This window comes from Diospyros lotus, chromosome 14 (assembly GCF_014633365.1).
Source record: "Diospyros lotus cultivar Yz01 chromosome 14, ASM1463336v1, whole genome shotgun sequence".
NCBI classification, from domain to species: domain Eukaryota; kingdom Viridiplantae; phylum Streptophyta; class Magnoliopsida; order Ericales; family Ebenaceae; genus Diospyros; species Diospyros lotus.
The window spans coordinates 12428657-12456349 of NC_068351.1; the positions used below are offsets into that span (position 1 = coordinate 12428657).

Sequence of the window (27693 nt, forward strand, 5' to 3'; positions counted from 1 at the left end):
AAATTTCTTGAAAAAATTAACTAAACCAAACCAACGGAAAAATTTTTTTATCTAAATTGACAAGTTCGGTCGATTCAGTTCGATTAATTCAGGTAAACAAAATTTTTGTTCTCTCCTAATCACATCAGCGAGGGCACACATGCTTGGACAAAATAGTAATAATTAAAATCAATCTTAAAGTATTAGACATAAATTAAAATAATTCTCAAGATATGATAAAAGAAAAATGTTATTGGTGCATCATTGTGTATATCTTGGACTACACAATGATGTACCAATGTTTAAAATACCCTCACCCAAGGTAGTGAAGCGCAATGAGATGAGCGATATTTATGTTATTTATGTATCTTATATAGCTTAAAATATATATAAATGATGTACAAATAACATAACTCATGATAAAATTAAAAAATAGCCCAACATTAAGAATAAATCAACCTATTCACCCTTTCTTTTGTTAAGATTGTCTGCACGTGCGCATGTTTCTTTTTTTAAGTTGTTGTATGTCTTGGTATAATTTATTGATTAAAAAATAGCTCCAAATTTAATTAAAAAATATTTTATACTGCTTTAAAATTTATTTAGTATTTTGGGTATTTTCTCATTAAATTTAAATTTAGTATTAAGAATATGTATATTTTAAAACATAAGAAATACTATACATTTTATTCCATAACTAAATAATGTTAATTAATATTATATCTATTATGCAAACATCAGATTTGATGTTACAATCAGTTAAATTTTTTATTTTATTTGAAAAAACAGAACCAAGAAAGCTGTTTGTAAATTGTAACAGTGAAGCCACGAACATGTGAGTGGGGCAATTTACCCCTCAATTTTATAGAAATTACACAGATGGTATGGCATTTGATTTTGTTTTTCAAGATTGCCCATTCTCAAATACATACATAATATGTGGGTCAATTTTTGAAAAGAAAAAAATAAAATCATAAATAACTAAGAGAAGAAAAATAGTACATTATTATGTAATATTTAAATATTTAGTAAAAATGGAATGCATTCTGTAATTATTAAAAAATAAAAGATATAAATAGATGTTTTTAGTAATTTTTAAAATCTTGTTCAATTAAATTTTCTTTTAGTTGATCTAAGTACTGCAAAAATGTGGTTTTTGTGAGCTATTCTGCTTAGAGCTACCAGAAGAAGACAAATATGAGAAGAATAGTGATTAAAAATTACTCAACAATTGTGTGGCAACTTTATTTCTATTAGATAGCAAAGAAAAAACTCTACCTTTAGTCATTTTTATATTATAATTAACCTTTATTTTTTTAAATTAATAATTTATATTAGTTATAATTCATTGTTAATTGGTTGGTCTTTGAATTACTCTAACAAATGCATAATGTACCAATATACCATGTTAAAAGGATTATTGCTCACACTAAATCTCAAGTCCAGATCGCCACACCTTTAGGACATAAGTCAGCAATTGAATGAGCAATGTAGTGGCATCAATCCAATGAGTTACAAATTCGATCATCGTCATGTATAAGGATCAAAAGCCTAATCTATAATTTACTTTCTCTAACGTAATCAAGAACACGAGTATCGAAAATTGTGTAAAACCGATTATCCCAAGTCCCAAATTGGCACAAGTTGTTGTTTCTACACTTGTGATTTCTATCAGGCATCAATGGCAACATCATTTATTACTCCTCAAATCCAAAAAATAATGGTGATGGGTTACCCTAACTTCTTCAATGGAGACAACATTATTAAGGTTAGAAAACTCAAATCCAAGATCTCCTCCCCTCACTAAGGGCACTTTCAGCCACTGGACCACCACCTCAGTGGTGCCTGACCAAGCTATTACATTAATTGTACCTAATTTTTTTATTTGTATTTTAATAAAATGTAACTAAAAAGTATTATTATCAAAAAAAATTATAAATGAATTATAATTAATGTCAAACATGACCGTGCTATTTGATGATTTATAAATTTTTATTTTTAAATGAACTTTGAAAATCTACAACTATGTGTATCATTAATGATCCATTATCATTTAAGGAACTTTAAATAAATTCGTTTAAAAGAGTAGTATCGTTGGTTCAAATAAAGAGTGCGTGGTCATTTAATTCTTCTTTTTGCATCCATGGACAAAGGGCAAGCACAGAAAACAAAAGAAAAGAAAAGAAAACTATTCATTTGATTTCATCGACCAATATCAAACCATAGGTGATTTGCTTGCATGCATGCATCCATTCCGGGAGCTTATAATGTATCTAAAATCAGTATCCCAGTAAGTTACATGACGTGACTCATGACCAGCTCGGCCTCAGCTGGACATTCATGTGCAGTGACGATCATTATTCATGGCTGGCTCAATCTGAGTGGATACACGCGCGCTCACATATATATATATATATATATATGATAAAAATAGAAAAAAAAAAAGATATAATAGATTATATTAATTTAGTGCAACTTAATTATGATGGTGACTCTTCTGCTGCTAGTCCTGGTTGTATTAAGCTGTAAAGATGGTGTGCATGCTAGGGCTAATCAAGGATCGTTGTATTTGGTTAGGTGGACACTGTACAGCGTACACAGCTAAGCTAAGCTAAGATTAGGATTGGAGGGGAAAGAGAATATAATAATAATAGAACATATACCAAAACGACACGTCCAACTCTCTTTTATCATTCATTATTGTATATATTCAAAATCCTCACGCTGCCTCTCCCTCTCCCCTGTTTCTTCCACTCAGCTCCCTAAGAAACAAAAGTTTATCCATCCAACACCATTTCTCTGAAAACATCCATTCTCTTTTGAGCAAAATTGGACCTAATTGCAATTTGGCTGCTGTGCTGTGCTTGTCCCTCCCACTTCTAAACAGTGTTCACGGCTTAGGTGGCGAATGGTCCACTGCCCACGCCACCTTCTATGGCGGCAGCGACGCTTCTGCTACAATGGGTGGGTAAGAAAGTCTCCTTGTTAGCAACAATAATGATTGTTTTTTTCTTCTAAAATTAGGGGGCGAATCCTTCCGCATGCCGACGAGTTGCGAGAATGACCATTTTGCCTCCTGCATGCGGGGTTCCACCCCTTTCTCCGAAAACTATTATCACCGTCCTATTACCAATTCATTGTTCATCCAAATAAATGGATTACTGCCGCCGCTGCTGCTGTAGGAGGAGCTTGTGGGTATGGATACCCGTACAGGCAAAGCTATGGAACAAGCACAGATGCATTGAGCACCGCTCTATTCAAAAATGGCCTCAGCTGCGGGGCTTGCTTCGAAATCAAATGCGTCAACGATGCCAAATGGTGTGAGAATGGAGGATCATCAATCATCGTCACTGCCACAAACTTCTGCCCCCCCGAATAATGGACTCCCCGCCAACGCTGGAGGGTGGTGCAACCCTCCCTTGAGGCACTTCGATCTTTCTCAGCCAGCTTTCCAACGCATTGCTCACTACAAAGCAGGGATTGTTCCTGTTCAGTACAGAAGGTAGATACTTAATTCAACCTAATTGTTTGTTATCCAACTTAAAACATCTAGATTAACTTCGCATCCTAAGGAGGAAACCAAAAGCCACACTTGTCCCTGTTCCTTCTATGTGATAAGCCCCTTTTTTCCCTTCTAAGCGATGTACTATCAATGAGAAACCACGACCATATTACCCTTTTGTGCACGCATTGGAGACCTGTAAATAGACTACAAGTCCCATGTACCGAGTACACATGGTATACAGAAATGCCAGTTAGCCCCAAGGAAATTTGAACCAGGGAAGAATAAAACCATATTTCAAGAAAAAAAAATAGACTAATCAAATGCAGATAAATTTAACTGGATATGACTATGGTAGCCTCAGAAAATCATCTCCCCTTGGGCTGCCTAAATTCTCAGTATAGTAGCAGCATTGTCGTCATTCAGGGTAATAACACGAAAAGCAAAGAGAAACTAAAAATTGTGTTTGGGATGTGTTTTTCAGGGTTACATGCAGGAGGAGGAGGGATCAGATTTACAATTAATGGGCATTCGTATTTCAACCTAGTGCTGATAACCAATCTTCGTGGGGCTGGAGACGTGGTTTCTGCCTCCGTCAAAGGCTCTAAAACAACCGGCTGGCAACCAATGTCCCGCAACTGGGGCCAAAACTGGCAGAGCAACTCTTACCTAAACGGCCAAGCCCTCTCTTTCCGGGTCACCACCAGTGACGGTCGCTCTCTCACCTCCCATCAACGTTGCTCCTCTGAACTGGGCTTTTGGCCAAACCTTCACTGGCAGCCAGTTCTGATTCCCTCTTAACTCTTAACCATCACTTGATTCATTCTCCCCATCCCAGTTCAGCTTCAGTAGGTAGCAGCACTTGTCATGACGTTTTAGAACTGCAGTATAGCAATGATCTCATCAAGATGGGCCTTTTTATCCACATAGACCTGATTGACTGGTTTGTACTTTAAATAGCATTGTCATTCGGCTCTGTATTAACAGCCACCTTTGCTCACACCTCACGCCATCAAATGGTTGCTGGTGTGGAGGTCTCGGCCAGAGCTCTAGCAAACTTGGGCAATAATCCAGTATTGTTTGCCATGTGTCGTTTCTCAGGGAGATTGTTAAGGAAGCTTCAGCATTGTAAACTTTCTTCTAATTTACAACAAAAGATTATGTCTCAACTTGCTAAAATGCATATAATAGAAATAAGTCGTCAAAATAACTTAGTCATATAACAATTTAAGATTGAAAGAAAAGCTTCAATATCTCAACAGTCAGGAAGGCTTACAGAAAAATGATCCAGCTTTGGTAAGAGAGATTCAGTCATTCCACGCACAAACTACAGATTCATGAGCAAGGAACGAATTCAATAAATTTCCAAAATCTCATCGCCATCAGTTAATAATCCAATAGAATAACACTACAGCTCTTTGGACCAATACAAAGAAATGCGGGTAGCTCAAGGTAGAATTTGGTATCTGAAACTCAGACGAAGTGAAATTAAAGATAAGATGGATCTACCTGTTAAAAAATCCAGTTTCTACTTGAAAGTTTGACAGGGCTGATTCCTTATGATGTCAAGCTCACCCTAATTTGGGGGCAGTCACTCAATTCAGTCATTGTCAAGCATAGCATTAGAATTAACACCTAACACCACCTGACAATTGCATTTTGAGCCATCCTATCAACTTAGAAATGTTATTTAGATAATGTTTTATATTTTTATATTTTAGGCAAGACAACCTTTCCATTTTTATTTTGGTTAGATGATCATTGTTATTACAAGATCATAATCATGTTATAGTTATGATAAGACTCGTACATAGGCACATTATATATTCAGAAAATTCACATTTCTGATTATTGAATACAAATGATATTTCTTTCCTGATTATTCTCTCTGTGGGCTTTGCTTCTCAAGCTTCTCCTTCTCTTTCTTCCCTACTTTCTTCTCTTTCTTCTTCAAATTCTAGTATTGTTCCACATCAAATTTAATAATGGAAAAAAAAAAAATTGAATACTTCATATCAAATTGGTATTAGAGCAAAATTTAATTCTGAGTTTTCTATCAACCCCAGCATCCATAAGTTCTCACATTTTGAGGCACTCTTACAGCAAATTCAGTTCATATTGGGTTTTTGTGGATTGCAAAAATTGATCCATAGTAAACCTTATCACAACATTCATCTTTGTCATCATCCTCAATATGACATGATAAGGTTTATCATGAATTTGCAGTAACAGGTAAAAACTAATGGATGGTCTGGATGATGAAAGAACTCACAATTGAATTTTTCCTCGATACCAATTTGATGTGGAACAATCAAAAAGATTACTCTAATATTAAATCTAATGTGAAATAAGTAGAGAGATTTGAAGAAAGTAGGAGAGGAAGAAGAGAAGGAGAAGCATGAGAAAAAGAAGAAAAAGTAAAGCAGAGAGAGAGAGACAGTATCACATATATTCAATCATCAAAGCATGTATTTTCTAAATACATCATGAGCCTATTCATAGGCAAAATCTAATCCTAACTATAAAATGATTAAAAAATCCTATCAAAACTATAATCATCTAATGAAAATAAAAATGGAAACATAAACTTGCCCACAAAATATAAATGATAAGATAACAAGATAAAATCTATTCTAAATGTAATCTCTAAAATCAAACTGAAACTCTCAGTCAGAACAGGTCTCATTTTTTAACTCAACCCCTAATGTGGTCTAGAGATGGTGAATATTCCACACCTTAAAGCAAAATCACAACAGTTTATACGGTTTAGGCATAAACACTGCCAAGCTGATGTTTGGATTAAAGCAGAAATTGCCTTTGTAGTTTCTTTTTAAAACCACATTAGCAATTATGTCCCTTTTGACTAAAACCATATCTTTCTAACATTTTATTGCTGTTTTAAAGAATGGAACGTGATTGATATGATGGAGCTATGTTTGATAATAACTTTGGTCACAATTGTAATTTGCAATTTTTTTTGTAAATAAGCCTAAAATTTGAAAAAACTACCTGTCTGGTACAATTGAGTTGATATTCCATTATCACTTGAAACTGAAAATCTTTGATAAACCATCAAAGCATCCACCTTCATCTATTCTAAGCATAGTTTCTTAAAGTTCCCAATTTACTCAGCTGTAATTTACAGACGTTGAAATAGTTCAACCAGCAATTCTCTGTAACCATTGGTTCAAAAAGAAATTTTGCATTCAACAGTAACACTTAAAAAATTCTAAATGTTCCCTACAAACACTCCATTTATAAATCCAACACTTGGAATTTTTTAAATGACAAGTACTTAAATTCTTAAATGAGTACAATTTAAGAAGGTCCTTCTTATTTATAGGCATTAGCCCCTTGTTAAAGCTTATAAAACTTTGGTGTGGGAGAAATTGCAAGTGGCTTTCAAAAAGGTCAAGATTTGTCCCATGAAAAAATTTTGCTAGCATTTACAATAGGCCAATGCCTATGAATAAAAAACCCACATCCCAATTGTATTTATTCAAAAATTTAAACAATTGTTACCTAACAAATTTTAAGTGCTACATTTTGCAAGTAACTTAAGAGTGTAACACCTTTTAACTGTTGAGTGTTAGATGCTTAGAATTTTGCAACTCCCCAACACAAAACTTGTGGCTTTGTAGAACTATTGGTTAACAGCTCATCCAAGGTTTCCAAAGTCAACATAGAACAAGCAATTCTATGTTGAATCTAGCCTCACTGGAAGGTAGCAAGGTGTTAGATAAATAAATGACAATGATATTTATCATGTAAAGGCAAGTCAAATTCATTGGTTGAGTGGTCAAAACTGCCTAAAATACCCCTACTTTGATTTTAACAATCAATGTAATCGTTAAAACCAAAACAGGGCTATTTTAGAGAATTTGCCCAGTCAACCTATGAAATTAGATTGCCATTTTGTTAAAAATATCATTATTCATCAATAAATATCTTTGTTATAATAATAATTTCATAGGTGAAATAGGCCGCAAATGAGTTGGATGAGACATTGAAAAGTTTCCCTTACCCATGCATGGAATTCTAAGCCATGCCAATCCCATGCATGGCTCAAAATCCAATGCATGGACAAAAGAGATTCTAATGCCTCAACCCACTAATTCAATCTCCCATTTCAATAAAAGTATCATTGTTCTTTTAGTTTGGATAATATTTTAGTACTTATTTGAGTTTTCACATCAAATGCCCTTAGGGCACAAGAGATTTTTCTATATTGTGCCCTAAGAGCATAGGGTAAGGTGCATCTATTATGATAAATAAATACAGCTTATCTTGAGAGCAACTCCAAGGGGGAGAGTAATCCAGGGTGTCAACTCCATAACTGCCGAAATGGTACCCCAAATTCAAAATTTTTCACTCCAATGAGAGTGGCATCTAGGGTTGCAAAATGGCATCTAGGGTTGCAAAAAGTTCTATAAATATAACTTTTTGGTTGAAATAGAGCCGTTGAATTGTAACCGTTGAAATAGTAGAATCAAAAAAATGACAAAACAGTTCAATGGCACCTCTCCCTTTTCTCTCTCCAGAGTTAGAAAAATTGGCACCCCAAGAACATTGCTTCCATTTTGTAACCCTGGATGCCACCTCCGTTGGAGTCAAAAATTTTAAATTTAGGGTGTTATTTCAGCAGTTATCGATAGTTATGGAGCTAGCACCCCAAATGACACTCCCCCTTGGAGTTGCTCTAATAAATATACCTTATCATGTACCCCTAAGCAACATGATAGAAAGCCGACTGTTTAGCAAATAATACTGTTTTCAGTATTAAAAAAAAAAAAAAAAAGCCATAGCCTCATACCAAGGTTGTTAAAAGTTGGCTAGGCTCTTCTAGTGGGTAACCATCAAGACATTTTGTTAAAGACAGAAGTTCTCAAACTATCACTTTACTAACAAGAAGAAAGATGCTTACAAGGGAGGAGAGGGTTTTAATCCACCTCCTCAACTAACAACCGAGATCAAAACGATCCAACAACGTACAAAACATGACTCTTAGTCCTTCATATACTTGATTCTTTGTACTATAAGAACTTTTGCATTGTCAAACCCTAGAGTCCAAATTATGGATTTCAACTCTATCCTGATTGAATATTACACTAACTGTGGTTCCTACAAAATATGGCAGATGCAAGTATTACAACATTTCACATATCCAATATAAAGGCAATAGTAATGAGGATTCGTAGAAGTCAATGTGAGAGTCTGACCTCAGCTCAACGCATAGCTCAATCAACTCATTGCGGGATTTGCCAAATTGAACTAGCACCTGATTCCGGCAAAATGGTTACTGACTCAAAAAAATGTAGCGATTCACCATTACGCAGAAGATAGGAGCGTACTGTGGTTCAGAGTTCAGGCAGCAAAGATTCATACTTTCAGTTTAAATCATTGAGCATAAACACATTCACAAGTGATAACTAAGAATATTAGTTAAACAATAATTAAAAAAGTTAATATAGGATAAAAAAGAAAAAAAAAAAAAAAAGCTATCAGAACGATGAAATAAACAATATAATAAACATGAATATAATCTGAATAGACTGAATTGTTTGGGAAGCCCGCGCGGCCATCATCGTCCCCTTGGCTAAAAGATAACAAGGCGTGGACTCCGACAGCGGGCTGTCTTCATCGCATTGCTTTTCTGCGAGATCGGGTCGGGTTAGAGTTGGGGGGGTGAAGAGGCAGGCAGCAGAGCGCCGCCAGCGGCCCGTAAGGCCGGGTAACTGCTCCGCCGCCGCTCCTCGGCCACCGCCGCGGACCCTTCTTCCCCGAAACCCCAGAAAAGCGACGCTCTGATAAGATCAAGTAATGTGTGCCCTAAACCTATTCTTCCCTCGCCTTTTATAGCGAAACAACAGCTCGGTTTGTTTGGTTATAGGGTTGTGTTTTCCTTTATGTTGTTCTAAAATCTAAATTTACGGAAAGAAATATGTTTATAATTTTTTAAATTGAGACAAAATATTATTTTGTTGTTCTTAAAACTGATATTCTCCAACACTTAAATATGCTGTTCTTATCTTTAAACTGATTTACTGAAATAATTAAAAAAAAAAGAAAGAAAATTCCAAAACTAGTACCACAAATGCAGCTCTTAAGTGAATATTTTTAATTGCCACATATTCTATGCAAAAAAAAAATATCATTTTACATCCTTAAACCATTTGACAAATTCCTTTCAATCATTCAACATTTACAATCAATTAAATTACTCTCTTAAAATTATCACTCTTACGTAATTCTTCACCGTTCATGTTCTCAATTTCAATAGAAGAGATAAATTACAAAAGTGCATTTGACCCTTGTCTAAGTCAAGTATTGAATTGGTGACTTACTAATACTAACTCAATATATAACTTATCTGCCAATTAACCTATGCCTGTGAGTCAGTTAAATCACTGTCTTAGTTATTATAAAGGAGTTTTTCTTTATATTTCAAATGATATTTGCAAGAACATTTTCAAGGTATTTTACAAAATTCTTAAATATATCCCTCAAAACAATTATTTTGCAAAAATTCAAGACACCGCGCGCGGCGTTGAGCCAAATTGGTGAGGAGAATGGGACATGTGAGTATTAGTACAGAGGTAGGGCAAGGGTAGGAGGTAGTTTTAGAATGGACTTATCACTGATTTTCTCCTCCTGTCCGGCCCTAACAACGGTCTAACTGAATAGAACTTCATCGGATCGGGAAGGTGGAAGTCAAAATAGAGAAATGATCAAAATTTCTGCATCAAAAAAGAATAAACAATGTTCATCAACAAGATATATACGTGTACGTGTGGGTGTGGGTGTCTATATGTAGCATTCGAAAGAAGAATTCCCCACTCCGTGGCCTACAATAAAAGCCTTGCCTCTGAAGCCAGCAAAGCCATGCATTTCTAAGGCAACTTCTGGAAGCAATCAACACACGCACACAACCACAACCACAACCATAGTAACATTGCCAAAAAGTGCTCTTGCTGAGAGCAAGAAATTACAGTGCTGAGGAAGTTCTGGACTCGTGAATTTGGTCATCCTGCGAGGATGGTGATGGCAATGATTGACGTGAAGCTGCCGCATGATACGATGAAGAAGCAAGTTGAGCAAGCGCTGGAACAGCACCACCTGACACATCCCAAATCCATGTACAGGCGCGTTAGGCTCGGCAAATTTTACCTCATGAAAGAATGAGAATCATTCCTACATAATATACCGAGTTGTGAACAGAGTCGATTTAAAGATATATCATGTGTTAAAAATCATTCCTAACCGCAGCAGATAATTCCATGATGAACCAATAAGAATTAAGAATGTGAGCCGTTAAAATCAACAAGAATTTTCTGTATCCCCCATAGCTTTTGCCCCATAAAGTCCACGGTGAACTTTCATAGATTCTTCCTTTCTTTTTAAATCTGAATTTTGTTTTTACTATTAACTTTTATTTTTAATCTTTATTTATTATACATATATAAGGGGGAACTTCACTACATACATCCTAAAAACATTTTAGAAGCAGCTCTAACGGTATCAACTATCAACCATATGTACATTAGAGCAGAAACCAAAAAGGGAAAAACAAGCCATTAATGTGCATTTACAACATACATGAAATTAATATTTGCCTGAGTCCATGAAGGAGATAAATCACAGCCAGTTTACTATTTCTCAGTGGCATCTCATTTTCTAGGAAATCATTGTTGTCTATCAACAAATATAATAAAGAAAAATCAAACTGTTATTCACATCTATGCATACAGAGCAAGAGACAAATATTGTTGGACTGGAATATATGTGACACTTCCTCTGCCTACATATAAACATATATGTTACAGGAGAGTATATCATATACATCTTACAAATGCAACTGAGATGCAGATTCTAACAAGCTCGAGGAAACAAATGATGCTGCAGTAAAGTTTATTATCTTGATGCTCGGAAATAGATAGTTTTGCCATTATGAGATGTAACTAGCTATGGGTTTAAACCGTGAGAACTTCATCGAGCTCGTTCTGACTAATGTAATTGTAATTCAGGTGGCACTCATTTCTACATGGGTTCTCCAACAATATTAAATGTAAGAAAAGACTTATCAAAAATGTAAATGGAAGAAAATAGTTCAAGCAACTGCACAGATATACAAGTGAAGACATTTGCCTGAATAGAATATTCTAACCTGCCAAGCCTGCACAAGCTGAAGAGAAGACTATTACAGGTGGAGTCTGCAACCAGACACAGTATTCGGTTATTATTTATTAAAGTCGACAAGAAGAAAAAGAAAGTAAAAAATAAATAAATATTTAGTAGTGGCACAAAATTCCTGAATCCACAGCTACAGTGGCTCTACCCAAATAGTCTCCTTCATGCATTACAAGACACATAAAAATGAGATGGAGAGCTTTGAACATAGCCATCTAGGTTTCTAGCATTTTCCAATGAGGAAGGAAACTGGTTCCATGTATTCATGAAACATTGCCACATAATGCAAATAACATATGAACCTAAACAAACTTATACCTTAAAAGCAAGAAAGAAGTAAGAGCTTAAGAAACTTCAGATATAGGTTTCATTGATGGCTAAATACCACACTTGTGTGATTGGACTCGTGTATTTAGAGAGTTTGCAAACGGCGACAACTTTCTTGTGTATGATGGCAGGACCAATCAACAACAACAACAACAATCCCAAGCCTTAATCTAACTAGGTTGGGTTGGCTATGTTGATGGCAGGAGCAATCAATGTGCGAAATTTTGGCACCGTTGGAGTGAGGGGGAAAGATTGCAGTTAACAGGATCCTACTAGCAAAGTTAGGTTGGTGGTGAGGAGCTAGAAAGAAGGTGGCTCATGTGGCCACAAGCTCCAGTGGTTCTTGGAGAAATTGCATCAAAATTGAAACCCCCCCACAAAAAAAGTAGAGCTTTTAGATGAAGCCTTAGGAACACAATTTTGTGGAAGGAGTGTTGGTGTCTGTCCAATAGAAGGAGCTGTTTCGCTGAACCAAGGAGAGACATGGGAGCTCCCTGTGTTGCGATGATTCCAGTAAGCATCTTTCTGCTGTGTATGATGAGTCACCAAAACCACCTTAAGAGTACCTTGAGAGTCATTTAATAATACAGTGATCCCCAACAGCCCATTTCTGCAGGAAGCTGGTTTTGATTATTGGCCATAGAGTGTGGTGAAACCCCTTCCATATGACAGGCAGGTTGTTTAATTTCACCTTTCATCCTGTGGCAACCAATGGTTTTTTTCTTTTTTTTTCAGGTGCCTGGTCACTCAGCAGTAGGACTTCTAATTTCTTCCAGAAGCAGCAATAGTGCATGTTTGGCCAATTGTATGTGAAAAAGGGCCAATGGAGTGTAGATCCACAACTTGTATGGCATGAATTCTCTTTGCAGTTTCCACTGAAAGAAGAAGCCAACAGCATCAAGTCAAAGCAATTGAAATTTGATGTCACTTTTGGCTGCCAATGGCTCAACATAACGTCCCTGATGTCAGGCTGGTGGATATCCGAGTCAAAGTTGTTGCTATGGCTTTAACCGTGTGGCTTGTAGCTACATATACAGAGATATCATTCTTGGTGACTTTCTTCAGGTAGATTATGATGGGGTTGCGAGAAATAAACTTTGATGAGCTTGTATACAAATTTAAGATGATAGATCTTCTGCCCCAACAAATCTCTTTCTCTAGGTTGGATAAACGAACTTCAATTTTCCATAACGGCCAGGAGGGCTCAAGTGCTCAATTCAAGGCATCACAAGCCAATCTTTTAGTGAAAAAAAAGCAACAAATTGTAGACATGTGATGTCCTCATGGGTCATGACATCAGAAGTATGGAGTGGGGGGGCTCAAAAGTGCATAGCAACTTTCCATGTGCATTTTCAAAATATGAATCCAGCAATGTTCTAGTGGGGCTACAAGTTTTATGGCTTGCAAGCAGCCAGTGGCTGGCAGCTCAATCTTTTAGTAGGTATCAGCATGGATCACTACAAACAGAAAAACTCCCACTCAACCTAGACCCAGGATGAGTCGTTTTTCTTTCCCTATGAGCCCTTGGCATCTTCAAACTCAAAATCTCTTCTAGGGTTTCAGCCAGGTTTGCTCCTTTTTCAATTGAGCATCTCAATAAGCCCATTCCTTTTTTGATTGGATCAAACGTTAGGATGCAGGGTGGTCTCAGGGCACATTCATTTCTTTCCTTGGCAAAGAAGCCTTGCCTCAACAAGCACAGAGAGAGAGAGAGACTTTACAGTAAGAGAACACCACATGTGGACCATATGAACACTCAAAGCTTGATTCATGACATGCTCAAATAACACTCTTACAACGAGATTTTAACTCTCTATTTTGTCTAAAGGAAATGAGTCACGTCCCCTGTGATGCAATCATTCCATGAAACCCTTTTGGTGCCAAAAAGACCCTATAAAACCTCTTCCATTGGGGTAAAAACAAATAAGATTCTCCTTCCATACTACTGAGGGTTGAACGAAATGCAATGCTAGGAGGTTGTGTCGAAAGATTGAAGTATAGGACACTTGCTTCTTTTCTTTGTGATAGGAAGATCGTGAGTTTGAGTTGTGGAACCAGTTTTGTTGCACACAAAAAAAAAGGGAAGTTTATGTACAAATACAACCCTTTCCCAATCCTCGTAAAGCAAGATACCTCATGCAATAGGGATGCTCTTTTATAGGAGTCTGTGAAATCCTAAAAAAGAAAGGCATCCACCTTATTCTAGAAAGTTGGGGGTAAGGAAGTGAAACAGCAACCTTGTTTCTCATAGAACGATAAATTTCTAAATTTCTCATAACATAATCGGGATTTTTTATTTTTTTTTGTGGTGTTGTGTGTGTGTGTGTTTTTTTTTTTTTGGGGGGGGGGGGGGGGGGGTTGGGTTTGATTTCTCATATCAATTCTTTCTAAATTAGACTGATGATGCACAAACACTTCTGAAAGGTGGTGTCCATGTCACACTGCAATCAATGACCAACACTACTCCACTTGAGATTGAATAACAAGATACAATATAGACCTCCAAAGCACAAAACATCAAAATTTATTCATAAACAAAGCTATCTGGAATTTTTTTTTTTTTTAACTAATACTTCTTTTCCAGTTTAAAGATATGGCTAAGAGGAGAGTTAGAATCCATGTAGGTGACCAGGTGACCATGCCTAGTGGGATTAAAGCTTGTGAACACAAAAACTCCTTTTCTACTTCGATGGGTGCAGAATCATTTTTTATTGTTAAGAACATTTTAAAGAGCTTCCAAGCATTATAACATATAAAAGATTGAATTTAGCATATCATGCATGAATTCAAATATTTGTGCTATTGCAATACCCTATTTTTTTAATTTTGTCCCACATGACAAATAAGTTATTAGAGCTTGATTCATCACTTTTTGGTGCTTTTGATCAAGGAACGGGATAACCAAGCGAAGAGATAGAAAAAGGAAAAGAGTCAGTTTGTATGCGAACCTATAAACCATTTAGGAATGTCCCAAACACATCTTAAATTCCTAGCATTTTTTAGTGACTACCTATCATCTCATCCAAAATCAACTGAAACGGGATTTGAAGTCATCTAAGCAGGACACTTCGCTACCATGGCAAGAAGGACCTCTAAATCCAAAAATATGTATTGCACAAAACTTAGTAAGCTAATCTAACAAAAAAGAGATATGGTACAACTTGGTATCTAAATATTCACCGCGCATGTGAGTGAAACAAGAAATTTATTTGCTTATGATAACAAATAGATTTCTATTTATTAAATGGTAATAAAAAAAATTAACATTCTAAAGTTTATATAACAAGAAAGTTATAATAGAAAGTTTCAATGTGAAAGGCATGTTCAGACAGACTTTCGAGTGTAATGCGGTCACCAATCAAGACTCAGCTCAAAGCCGACCCGACTATGCCAAAATAATATTTTAATAGTTCTTAAAATTTAGAATTCTACTTGATTTAGGATTCAACTTCAAGTTTCTACTTGATTTAGGATTCTACTTCATGTTGGATTAGGATTTTATTTACAAACATTAGATGGATTTGGATTAGCCAAATACGATAAATATGCCTAGAATCTAGAGTTTGTAATCAAGTTTTCCTCAATCAAATTTCAACAACCTATTTGGATTTTCTTAGCAAAACAGTTTTGTTTTTGCGTCTTCTTGAAAGCCAAGTTTCGGCCATTGAAGTTTGTTCTTTCAAGAGTTTATTTTGGTGTATTTTTTTCACACACACACTATGTCAGGTGGTATCAAAGCGGTTAATCAACCAATCAGATGGCTAATCTTGAAGGTAACGATAGCAACCAGCCTTGTGACGGTGATCAGGGGTTGTCCGCAATTTGGAGAGCAATCGAAGAACAGCGGGAAGTAACTCGTACTATCCAGCAGCGATTGGAGCAACTTAGCAACCAATTGGGCACCTTACTACGAGTTGATGATGACAGGAACCTGAATAATAGGGTGAATCAAGCCGGAGCAGAAAGACCACCCATTAATCATGTCCTTGTTAATCCTAGAAGACCAGTGATTGAAGATAGCGATGAAGATGATGATTTTGGTCGAGCAATAGCTAACCCTGGTGGTAGAGGGGTTAGGAGGAATGCGCATCAGCACAACCACTGGGGCAACGATGAGTATAAACTAAAAGCTGATATTCCTACCTTTAGTGGAGATCTTGATATTGAGGGGTTCCTGGGTTGGATCACAGATGTTGACCGTTTTTTCGAATACATAGAGATCCCAGATGAACGACAAGTAAAGTTAGTAGCTTACAGATTGAAAGGCGATACATCTATTTGGTGGGAGCGATTAAGAGAGACGAGATTGAGAGAAGGCCGACAGCCAGTTCAGACATGGAGATGAATGAAGCAGCTGTTAAGAGGTAGGTTTTTACCCCCTGACTATGAACAATATATGTTTGAAGCTTATCAAAGATGTGCACAGGGAATGAAGAGTGTGAATGAATATACCTCTGAGTTTCTGCGATTGACATAGAGAAACCAATTGTTAGAAAGTGACAATCAACAAGCAACTCGTTACTTGAATGGATTGAAGCCTGCTATTCCTGATAAAATTGGGGTTCAGATAGTTCTAAGTGTGCAAAAAGCAAGGAACTTAGCTTTAAAGGCTGAGTTAATGTTAAGTGAGAGAGTTCGTAATGACAACTATCGTAGGTATAGTGGGAATAAAATAAACAAGCAACTTTTGATAAAGGCAAGTCAGTTCAGGGAGCGCAACCCTCCAATCCACCCCATACAGTCAACCCTAATAAGGCTACAATGGGGGGAAACATTTGAGGTACTACTTCTAATCCTCCAAAATCCCCTAATCCTTATGCAAAGCCTATTCTTTTAAAATGTTTCAAGTGCAATGATATTGGGCATTGATCTAGTGATTGCCCAAGGAGGAAAACAGTTAACATTGTAGAAAGGGAAGAGGAAGATGTTGCTAAAGGGGAAGTGTATTGCGGGCCTGATGAGGAGGATGACAAAGAAGATTATGGACATGGGGAATATACCTGTGTAGTGAAGAAGTTAATGCTATCTCAAAAGAATGAAAATACTACTCAACGGCATAAGCTTTTTCGCACGAGGTGTACGATAAAAGGATAAATCTTTGAATTGATTATTGATAGTGAAAGTCAAGAGAACATCATAGGAAGAGACACGGTGGCAAAGATGCAGTTAACTCCCAAAAAACATCCAAGCCCTTACATGATTGGATGGATCAAAGAAGTTGGTGGTATACATGTGGATGAATGCTGCAAGATGCCTTTCTCTATTGGTAAGTACTCCAACGAAATCTATTTTGATATTGTTGATATGGATGCTTGCCATATTTTATTTGGGAGGCCTTGGCAATTTGATGTGGATGCTAAGCACTCAAGTAGGAAGAACACATATCAGCTTGAGAAAGAAGGTGTGCATTATACTTTGTTACCCATAGTGGAAAAGAACCAAACCAAAGCTTCTAAAGTAGCGGGGCGAAATTTTCTTGCTATTACACATAAGCACACTGAGTTTGGGAGGGAGTGTAAGGATACTCGAGAGGTTCACTTATTGGTTATCAAGGGAGAGAGCGTGAGTGAGCCACTGAAGGTGAATCAAATTCCAGTGGAGAGATCCAGGGATTGTTGGAGGAATTTCATGATGTAATTCCTGAGGAGTTGCCTAATGAACTACCTCCTATGAGGGATATTCAACACCACATTGGCTTGGTTCTTAGTGCTAGCTTGCCTAACCTACCACACTACAGGATGAGTCCTAGGGAGAATGAGATTTTGCGTGAGCAGGTAGAGAAATTGTTGAGAAAATGGCACATTCAAACTAGCATGAGTCCATGTGCAGTGCCAGCATTATTGACACCAAAGAAAGATGGGAGTTGGAGGATGTGTGTTGACAATAGAACCATCAACAAAATTACTATTGGGTACAAATTTCTAATTCCTAGGCTAGACGACATGCTCGATCAACTTGATGGGGCTGTGATTTTTACCAAAATTGATCTTAGAAGTGGTTATCATCAAATCAGAATTCGACCTGGAAATGAGTGGAAGACAGCTTTCAAGACAAGAGATGGGTTGTTTGAGTGGTTAGTCATGCCCTTTGGACTAACCAATGCACCAAGCACTTTCATGAGACTAATGAATCAAGTATTACGCCCTTTCATTGGTAAATTTGTTATGGTGTATTTTGATGATATTTTGATATACAGTAAGTCTATTAATGAGCATGAGGGGCATATTCGGGATGTGTTGAGTGTGTTGAGAGAAAACAAACTTTATGCTAATTTGAAGAAGTGTACTTTTATAAGTGAGAGCTTGTTGTTCTTGGGCTTTGTTATAAGCAAAGAGGGCATACAGGTAGATGAAGAAAAAGTACGAGCTATTAGAAAGTGGTCAACCCCTAAAAATATCAGTGATGTGCCAAGTTTCCATGGGTTAGCAACTTTCTATAGGCGGTTTATCAAACACTTCAGTAGTACTGTGGCTCCAATTACTAAGTGTTTAAAAAAAGGAAAGTTCCATTGGGGTGAAGAACAAGAGCGAAGTTTCGCCTTGAGAAAAGAGAAATTATGTACCACTCCTGTCTTAGCTTTGCCAAGCTTTGACAAATTGTTTGAGGTTGAGTGTGATGCGAGTGGAGTGGGTATAGGTGTTGTGTTGTCCTAAGAGAAGAGACTAATTGCATTTTTCAGTGAGAAGTTGTATGAAACCAAAAGAAAGTGCTCTACTTATGATAAGGAGTTTTATGCAGTGGTGAGGGCTCTTAAGACATGGGAACATTACTTGATTGCCAAAGAATTTGTTCTTTACATCACCAAGCTCTTAAGTACTGGAGTAGCCAAAGGCAATTGAGGAGTGATATGCATGCTAGATGGTCTGCTTTTATTGATAAATTTCTATATAAAATTGTGCATAAGTCAGGACAACATAATTGAGTGGCGGACGCTTTGAATAGGCGTGTGGATTTGATCAAGACCCTTAGTGTTGAGATTGTTGGGTTTGAGTGCTTGAAAGAATTATATGCGACAGACGAGAATTTCAAACATGTGTAGAAACAATGCATGTCTCAACAACCATCAGGAGATTTCTATGTGCATAATGGGTTTCTCGTGAAGGGAAAACAGTTGTGCATCCCTTGCACATCCCTTCGTGAGAAAATTATTCGAGATTTGCATGGTGGTGGCTTAGTAGGGCATCTTGGCAGAGACAAGACTATTTAAGATGTTATGGGAAGGTATTATTAGCCAAGAGCAAGGAGAGATGTTTCTATTATTGTGGCGAGGTGTTATATATGTCAAACAGCTAAGAGGCACTCTTCTAAAGCCAGTCTCTACATGCCATTGCCTATTCCCAATGTTATCTGGGAAGATTTGTCTATGGACTTCGTGTTGGGTCTACTGCGAACCCAACGAGATATGGATTCTGTTTTTGTAGTGGTTAACAGGTTTCCCAAGATGGCGCACTTTCTTCAATGCAAGAAGATGGCAGATGCAGTAACTACAGCCAAACTGTTTTTCAAGGAGATTGTTAGACTACATGGAGTCCCTAAAACTATTACTTTGGATCGTGATATAAGATTTTTGAGTCACTTTTGGATTACCTTGTGGAGAATGTTCGATTTATCTTTGAATTTTAGCAACACAGCACAAATTATGAAAAATCGTTTGGGCGTGGGCGTAACCCTTCATAGCGACGCGCTACACTACCCCCGTGTAGTGACAAGTAAGCTAGGGCCGCTGCATCGACGCCCGGATGTAGTGATAAATGAGCAAGGGTTCCCGCATTTGCTTGGACGGATGTGGGTAAAGAAGCTAGTCCAAAATCAAAATCAAAATCAAAACCAAAACCAAAACCAAAATCAAAATCAAAACCAAAACCAAAACCAAAATCAAAATCAAAACCAAAACCAAAATCAAAATCAAAAACAAAATCAAATCCAAAGTCAAGGCCAAAAACAAAATCATAGATTAAGAATTGGGTCATGGAACATAGGAACATTAATAGGCAAAGCTATGGAAGTGGTGGATGTGATGATTAAGAGAAAAATTAATATTATGTGCCTTCAAGAGACGAGATGGGTAGGGAAAAAAGCAAAAACTTTATCAGAAGCTGGATATAAAATATGGTACACAGGAACTGATCGAGCGAAAAATGGAGTGGGGATTATTATGGATAAAAGCTTAATAGATGAGGTAGTGGATGTCAAGAGAATAGGGGATAGGATTATTATGGTGAAGATTAGTCTAGGAAGAATGACTATGAATATCTTTAGTACATATGCACCACAAGCGGGGTTAGGTGATGAGATAAAAGTAAAATTCTGGGAGGACCTAGAGGGACTCATACAAATGATACCAAGAGTAGAGAAAGTGATTATAGGAGGTGACTTAAATGGGCACGTGGGTAGAGACGAAAACGGATATAGAGAGGTACATGGAGGGTATGGATTCGGGGAAATTAATAATGAGGGTAAATCTATTCTAGATTTTGCTATGGCATATGGGCTCATTATAACCAATACTAGGTTCAAAAAATGGGACGAACACTTAATCACATATAAAAATATCACCTCAAGCACCCAAATAGATTACTTCCTCATGAGACAAGAGGATCGGTTATGTTGTAGGGATTGTAAGGTGATACCGGGAGAGTGTTTGACTACTCAACATAGACTTCTAGTACTTGACGTCCAAGTAAGAAATTGGAAGAAAAAAAATCACATAAAACAAAATCCAAGAATCAGGTGGTGGAATTTAAAAGGGGAGAAACAACTTATCTTCAAAGAAAAATTAAGGGGTAGAAGGGAATGGAATGGAGAAAGACAGACAAACCAAATGTGGAAAGAAATGGCTAATGCTCTGAGAAGCACGGCAAAGGTAGTCCTTGGAGAGACAAATGGTAGAGCCCCTAACCTTAAGGAGTCTTGGTGGTGGAATGAAGAGGTACAATTGAAAATTAAAAATAAGAAAACTTGCTATAAGGTGGTATATCAATGCAACAATGAAGAAAATCAAAAAAATTATAAAAAAACAAAAAAGGCAGCAAAAAGAGCTGTTAGTGAAGCAAGGTCAAAAGCATATGAGAATCTATATAAACGACTTGATACAAAAGATGGAGAAAGGGATATATATAAATTAGCTAAAGCAAGAGAAAGAAAAACACGGGATTTAAATCAAGTGAAATGCATAAAAGATGACAATCAAAATGTTTTAGTAAATGAGGGAGCGATTAAAGAGAGATGGAATGAGTATTTCACAAAATTATTCAATGATGGTGGTGACACAAGAGTTAGGTTGGGACATCTTAGTAACTCCGAAGGGAATGTGAGCTACACATTCTATCGACGCATAAGTTCAAATGAAATAAGGCAAGCATTAAAAAAGATGAAAAATCATAAGGCAGTGGGACCAGATAATATACCAATAGAAGCATGGAAATGCATGGGAGAAGAGGGCATCTCCTACCTAACGCAACTATTTAACGCCATCCTTAAATCAAAAAAGATGCCAGATGAGTGGAGGAAGAGTACTTTGGTTCCTATATACAAGAACAAAGGAGATGTTCAAAACTGTGAAAATTATAGAGGAATTAAGTTAATGAGTCATACCATGAAACTCTGGGAGAGAGTAATAGAGCAGAGGCTCAGAAAGGAAACAAAAGTGTCAGAAAATCAGTTTGGTTTCATGCCTGGTAGGTCAACAATGGAAGCTATATATTTACTGAGGCGTCTAATGGAAAGGTATCGAGATCATCAGAAGGACCTACATATGGTGTTTATAGATCTAGAAAAGGCTTATGATAGGGTCCCTAGAGAAGTATTATGGAGGGTTTTAGAGAAGAAAGGAGTCAAAATAGCCTATATACAAGCCCTTAAGGACATGTATCATAGTGTAGAGACAAGGGTCAGAACATGCGGAGGGGATACTGAACCATTTACAACTACAATAGGACTGCATCAAGGTTCTGCACTAAGTCCATACTTATTTGCCCTAGTAATGGATGAACTCACTAAAGATATTCAGACAGATGTGCCATGGTGTATGCTATTTGCAGACGACATAGTGTTGGTGGATGAAACAAAAGAAGGAGTGAACACTAAACTTGAGTTGTGGAGAAACAATTTAGAATCTAAGGAATTTAAATTAAGTAGAAAGAAAACAGAATATATGGAATGCAAATTTAGTAAAAATGCAAGAGTGGATGATGTTATAATAAAATTAGAAGACCAAATCTTACAAAGAAAAGACCATTTTCGATATCTGGGATCAGTGATTCAAAAAGATGGAGAAATCCACGAGGATGTCGCACATAGAATTAAGGCAGGTTGGCTAAAATGGAGAAATGCATCGGGGGTGTTATGTGATGGTAAAATCCCATTAAAATTGAAAGGAAAATTTTATAGGACAGCTATAAGACCAATCTTGCTGTATGGCTCAGAATGTTAGGCAGTCAAATACCAGCATGAGCAAAAGACGAGTGTAGCGGAGATGGGGATGTTAAGATGGATGTGCGGACATACAAGAAAGGATAAAATTAGAAATGAAGTTATTCGTAATAAGGTAGGAGTAATGCCAATCGAGGAGAAGATGAGAGAGACTAGACTAAGATGGTTTGGTCATGTGAGAAGGAGACTAAGAGACGCTCCTGTGAGGAGAGTTAATGAAATGGAACAATTAGTCACAAAAAGAGGTAGAGGTAGACCCAAGAAGACTTTGGGAGAGACATTAAAATTTGATATGAAATATATGGATCTAAATGAGGATATGACAAAAGACAGAAATACATGGAAGTCTAGAATTCATGTAGGCGACCCCACATAGTGGGATAAAGGCTGGATATGTTGTTGTTGTTGTTGTAGCACATCCCCAGACTGATGGACAGACAGAGGTGGTGAATCGTACCTTAGGAAATCTGATTCGCAGTGTTTGCAAAGACAAGCCAAGACAATGGGACCTAATCATAGCTCAAGCGGAATTTGCCTACAACAACGCCGTGCATAGCTCAACAGGAAGATCACAATTCTCTATCGTATACATGAAAGTTCCTAATCATGCATTTGATTTGGTAAAATTGCCAAAGGTACCAGGTTTCAGTGTTGCAGCTAGTGACTTAGCCGAGCACGTTCAAGCAGTTCAGGAAGATGTCAAGCAAAAGTTGCATGAGGCGAATAAGAAGTACAAGATAGCAGCTGACAAGCATAAGAAGCACAACGTATTTGCGGTTGGAGATGAAGTCATGATATTCTTAAAGAAGGAACAGATTCCAGTAGGACAGCAGAACAAACTCAAGCCAAAGAAGTATGGTCCTTACAAGATTACAAAGAAGATCAATGATAATGCTTATGTTGTGGATTTGCCAAATCATATAGGTATTTTCAAAACACTCAATGTTGCTGATCCTTCTTTGTATTTGCTGGACGTTGAGTTGTCATACCCAGATCATAATTCAAGGACGAATTCTTCTCACGTGAAGGTGAATAATGCAGTCACCAATCAAGACCTAGCTCAAAGCCGACCCGACCATGCCGGAACAATATTTTAATAGTTCTTAAAATTTAGAATTCTACTTGATTTAGAATTCAACTTCATGTTTCTACTTGATTTAGGATTCTACTTCATGTTGGATTAGGATTTTATTTACAAACATTAGATGGATTTGAATTAGCCAAATACTATAAATATGCCTAGGATCTAGAGTTTGTAATTAAGTTTTTCTCAATCAAATTTCAGCAACCTATTTAGGTTTTCTTAGCAAAACAGTCTTGTTTTTGCGTCTTCTTGAAAGCCAAACTTCAGCCATTGAAGTTTGTTCTTTCAAAAGTTTATTTTGGTGTGTTTTTTTCACACACGCGCTACACACTGCGTCAGAGTGTTAAAACCCTAAACTCTAAAGGAGGTAAACTATTTGATAGAAATTTTGAATTATTTAATTTTTATATTACAATTTAGATTTTCTTTAAATCTAGTGATTTATATTCAAAAGTTTTTATTTTTTTTAGTAGATTTGTTTGGATATTGTAAATTTGAAATTTTATCTTGTGTGGTTGGATTTTACCCCTTGTTCGGACGGTGGGGATGTGGGAGGGTAAAACCTTACCTTTGTCTAGGAAAGGAATTTGTGAAGGAAGGGAAGGGAACATACCCTCTCTCTTTCCACTTCTTTTTTTCTTAATCCTCAATTTGAGGTGTAGACAAGAAGAAGGAGAATCATTCATTAAAAACTGTTATTACTATTTTGTCCTTATTATTTTTGTAAAAAACCAACATTATCTTGTGTAAAGACTCAAATAATAATAATAAATATAAGTGTAATACAACCATGCTGTATAAAACCCATCCAATGGAAAGGAGTATAAGTGTATGAAATGTGAATGTCCCCTTTCACTTGTAGAAATATTTAATTTTTTACTCTTTTATTTAAATGCTAATATCTATTTAAATTACTGAGGTTTTAAATTCTTTTTTCTTTTGTTTTTTACAACTAGATAACAAGCTACAATGTGTTGTAATTAAATTTATAACTTTTGCACCTCATAATTTATTTTGTACATGAAAGGTATAATTATTATTATTTAGTTTTATTATTTTACCATTCTCTATCCAAATAAAATGAGGCTACATTACTCTCCTTTACATTCCACACTTCCCATACAAGGGGAGAATAACAAGAAAACGAGGCTACGTATACGTTAGTCTTCTTCCCCTCCACAGATTTCTTGTCTCCACTCTCCCCGATCTCTCTCAGATTTTCCCGTCTCTTCTATGCTCCGCACTATGCAATTCTCTTGCCTGTCCCATATCACTATCACTATTACTACGAACAATTTTTTATTTAAAACTTTAACTTCATTTTAACTTTTTCAATGGTATGCCACAATCTTAAAAGCCGCTCATGTGACTGCACAATGTTTGATAAATGATAGCTGAACATTAAATAGGAACTTTCAAAATTAAATGATAAGACAGTTGTACAGTGCTGAGAACATATTGATGCTTGTAACTGTCGGTGCTCAACATTTGCTGGAGGTGTTCGACCCTCCCAAATAAAATTACCAGTGTTTTATATTCACAAATCTAACCAAAAATAAATACTTTAATGCAAGCTAGGTGTCCTGTTTAAGCCATCCAAGGATCAAAATTTAATGAAGATAAAGATTCAATTTCAGGAAAAAGGAGAATCAACACAAAAAGAGTTCTTAGACACTTACACCAATGAGAAAATGCAACCACATAGGTCCTTTGACCCACCTCTGGACAATTGGCATCACTGTACAGGTTAAGTTTTTTTTCTTGTAAGTATCACCATAAGGTTAATTTGATGAAATAAATAACAAAAGGCAAGGAGGGGAAACAACAAACTATGAAGTTGCGGAAGAACTTCATGAACTTGTCAAAAGCTATTTCCTAAGAATTCAATATTACAGAAAATTAACACATGGCACTTCTCGATAAATAACTCCTAGAATATATCAATATATGAAAATAAGAACGGGGGGATAGAGTTACTTCGTAGAAGCGAAAAGCAAAGGATTTTGCTATAACAGCATGTATTGCCACAGTTTCTCTAGTCTGGCAATTATATATGATTAAAAGAAAATGTAACTGTCATCATGTCACGCCATATTAATTTGCTGCCGATATATAATGCCAAGCTCAGATCTTTTCCTTAAACTGAGGATCATTATCACAGAAATTTTGTGGCTACTTTATTGTAATTTAAACCAAGAAGCATAAGGTAAAATATTAAAATTTACATTCCAGAGAAAAAAAAAAAGATACTACAAGTTCCAACTATGCAACTTTGACAAATGGGTCTTTCTTGCAAAGAATTAAGGTCAAATTTTACACATTAAAATTGTGAATACAAAAACACAGATGCTAAATCATCTAATAGATAAACATAGTCAGTTCCAGTCATGGCAAGCCACTGCTTCCAGAGTTTTTTTTTTTTTTTTTTTTTTTTTTGGCACTAAAGAAAAGGCAGAGGTGGGGCAACCAGTATAGCAACCTCCTGGGTGACCATAAGGGCCCTTTGCTGCTAGAAATGTCCAGTTTCAGCCATTGCTCCTGCCAAGAAGGCAGGCCCGTCACCCTAGCCCCACCAATGTGCACAGTGGTGGGCCCCGCACCCCACACTGCGATCAAGGTCTACTTCCCACAAGCATGTTTCATGTTTGAGAATCGATCCCCTGATGAAGACAGCGAGAGAGACCTCCATACCAACTGGGCTACCACCTTGGTGGTCACTACTTCCACAGTTAACCATGCCCTATTCTCAATGAGAAATGAAAAATCGGTCTTTTCAAGATCTTGAATTTCATGGTTCTACCAAATGAAAGCATGCTAAAACCAATGGATTATAAGTATATAACACAAGCAGGGAGTTTCAGGCCATAGTGAGAGAATAATATATGTGTTAAAGAATAAAGAGCATGTCAAGTAACAGCAGTGGAACACAAAGAAATATAAGATGTAGTTCGTGCACAAGTATCCTGACCTAACTGAACATCAAGCTGGGTATCCAAGGGTACGGAACACCAAGAAGAACAGAGATTAAAAATGCCAAAGCTACATACCATGGTTAAATCCATAGAACGCACTAGTTGTTCCACCAACAGCAGACCCAATCTAGCAAAAAGAGAACACGACATTTAGCAGGGCCGCCAGGGGGGAAGGGGGGGGGGGGGAGAGAGAGAGAGAGAGAACGACAATGTAAAATTTCAAGGAAAAAGATAACTAAAGAAAGAACCAGATCCCATGTACAATGACGAAGACAGGAAAGAACATCATAAAAGACTAATTGAATCTCGTGTCAATTACCCAAACAAACAAATCAAACCTAAATTCAAAGAATTTTATCCAGGCAGGCTTCTAATCATACTGAAATTTCATATGCATGATGTAAGAAAAGAGAGAAGGAGTCAATGAGATAAAAACAGCTTACCATAGAAAAGCTATCCCTGATGAGCGGAGGAACCGTCCAATCGCTGGTTTCCTGCGATCAATCAAACAAATACGCCGCAAAATTTCCAAGTTATTTATCTGTGGGAATGAAGAGAAAACAAAGAGTGCGTGCTAAAACTCAGTTAGTAGAGAAATTACAGTCTCCTTTGATAGAGGGCCCGCACAGTGCGGACATCTCAGGTTTCTTCTTCCACTTCTAGGGTTTAGATCGCCCATCACTGCAACCCCCAGGAGACACCAAGCTCACGCACTCAAAATCTCAAATCTATCTCCAGCATACATCTACATGAGATGAAAGAAGAAAATTCAGCTGAAGCTAAATTACGTCGAAACTGATCATGGCTACTTCTTTTTATAAAATTTATTTCTTAAATTTCTTTTATTTTTTATAAAAAAAACACTATCATATAAACATAGTTTTATATCATTATATTTATATGTTACTAAAAATATATAGAAGAGGTTTGTTATCTATTGAAGAATGCTTTTAAAATGTCTCCCAATATTACTAAACATGCATTTAACTTTGAATATTACAAGGAAGTATGAATTTAAGATCCTAGTTCTTGTTTGGTGTTATTAAAAATATTGTTTGAGATATTTTATAAATTAATACTTAATTTTTTTTGGACTTGATTAAAATTTATTTGAATAAATTTTATATCTGAAAATAATATCATATAAAATAAAATATAATGATACATTTGAATTATATTGCTTAAATTATAACAATTTACCTTACTGTTAT

The 27693-nt window shown here is 36.5% G+C and overlaps 1 protein-coding gene across 9 annotated transcripts; it reads right to left on the reverse strand.

Annotated features, from left to right (window-relative positions):
* Nucleotides 1-3805: 3805 nt before the first annotated feature.
* On the reverse strand, nt 3806-27265 carry LOC127789781 (uncharacterized). 9 transcript variants are annotated; one of them, XR_008020656.1, is made up of 8 exons: nt 27084-27265; nt 26926-26976; nt 26558-26609; nt 25190-25248; nt 11646-11691; nt 8701-10597; nt 4758-4808; nt 3837-4362 (listed from the first exon to the last, which is right to left on the reverse strand). XR_008020656.1 is itself a non-coding variant. In XM_052318769.1 (6 exons), exons 1-6 carry the CDS (start codon nt 27159-27161, stop codon nt 10467-10469), a joined length of 417 nt encoding a protein of 138 aa, XP_052174729.1. In that variant the 5' UTR covers nt 27162-27265; the 3' UTR covers nt 3806-10466. The 9 variants fall into 9 exon arrangements, 2 of the variants coding, with proteins under 2 accessions (XP_052174729.1, XP_052174730.1); XR_008020651.1 differs by having other exon boundaries at nt 3837-4618; XR_008020652.1 differs by having other exon boundaries at nt 3837-4621.
* Nucleotides 27266-27693: the final 428 nt, after the last annotated feature.

What these genes read in the sequence shown, in the direction of transcription:
- LOC127789781 (XM_052318769.1), bottom strand. Translation starts at nt 27,161, where the DNA reads ATGGGCGATCTAAACCCTAGAAGTGGAAGAAGAAACCTGAGATGTCCG. An exon ending in GCCCTCTATCAAAGGAGACT is followed by an intron (nt 26,977 to 27,083) that starts GTAATTTCTCTA and finishes GATTGATCGCAG; the next exon opens with GAAACCAGCGATTGGACGGT. An exon ending in GTTCTATGGATTTAACCATG is followed by an intron (nt 25,249 to 26,557) that starts GTATGTAGCTTT and finishes TAACCTGTACAG; the next exon opens with TGATGCCAATTGTCCAGAGG.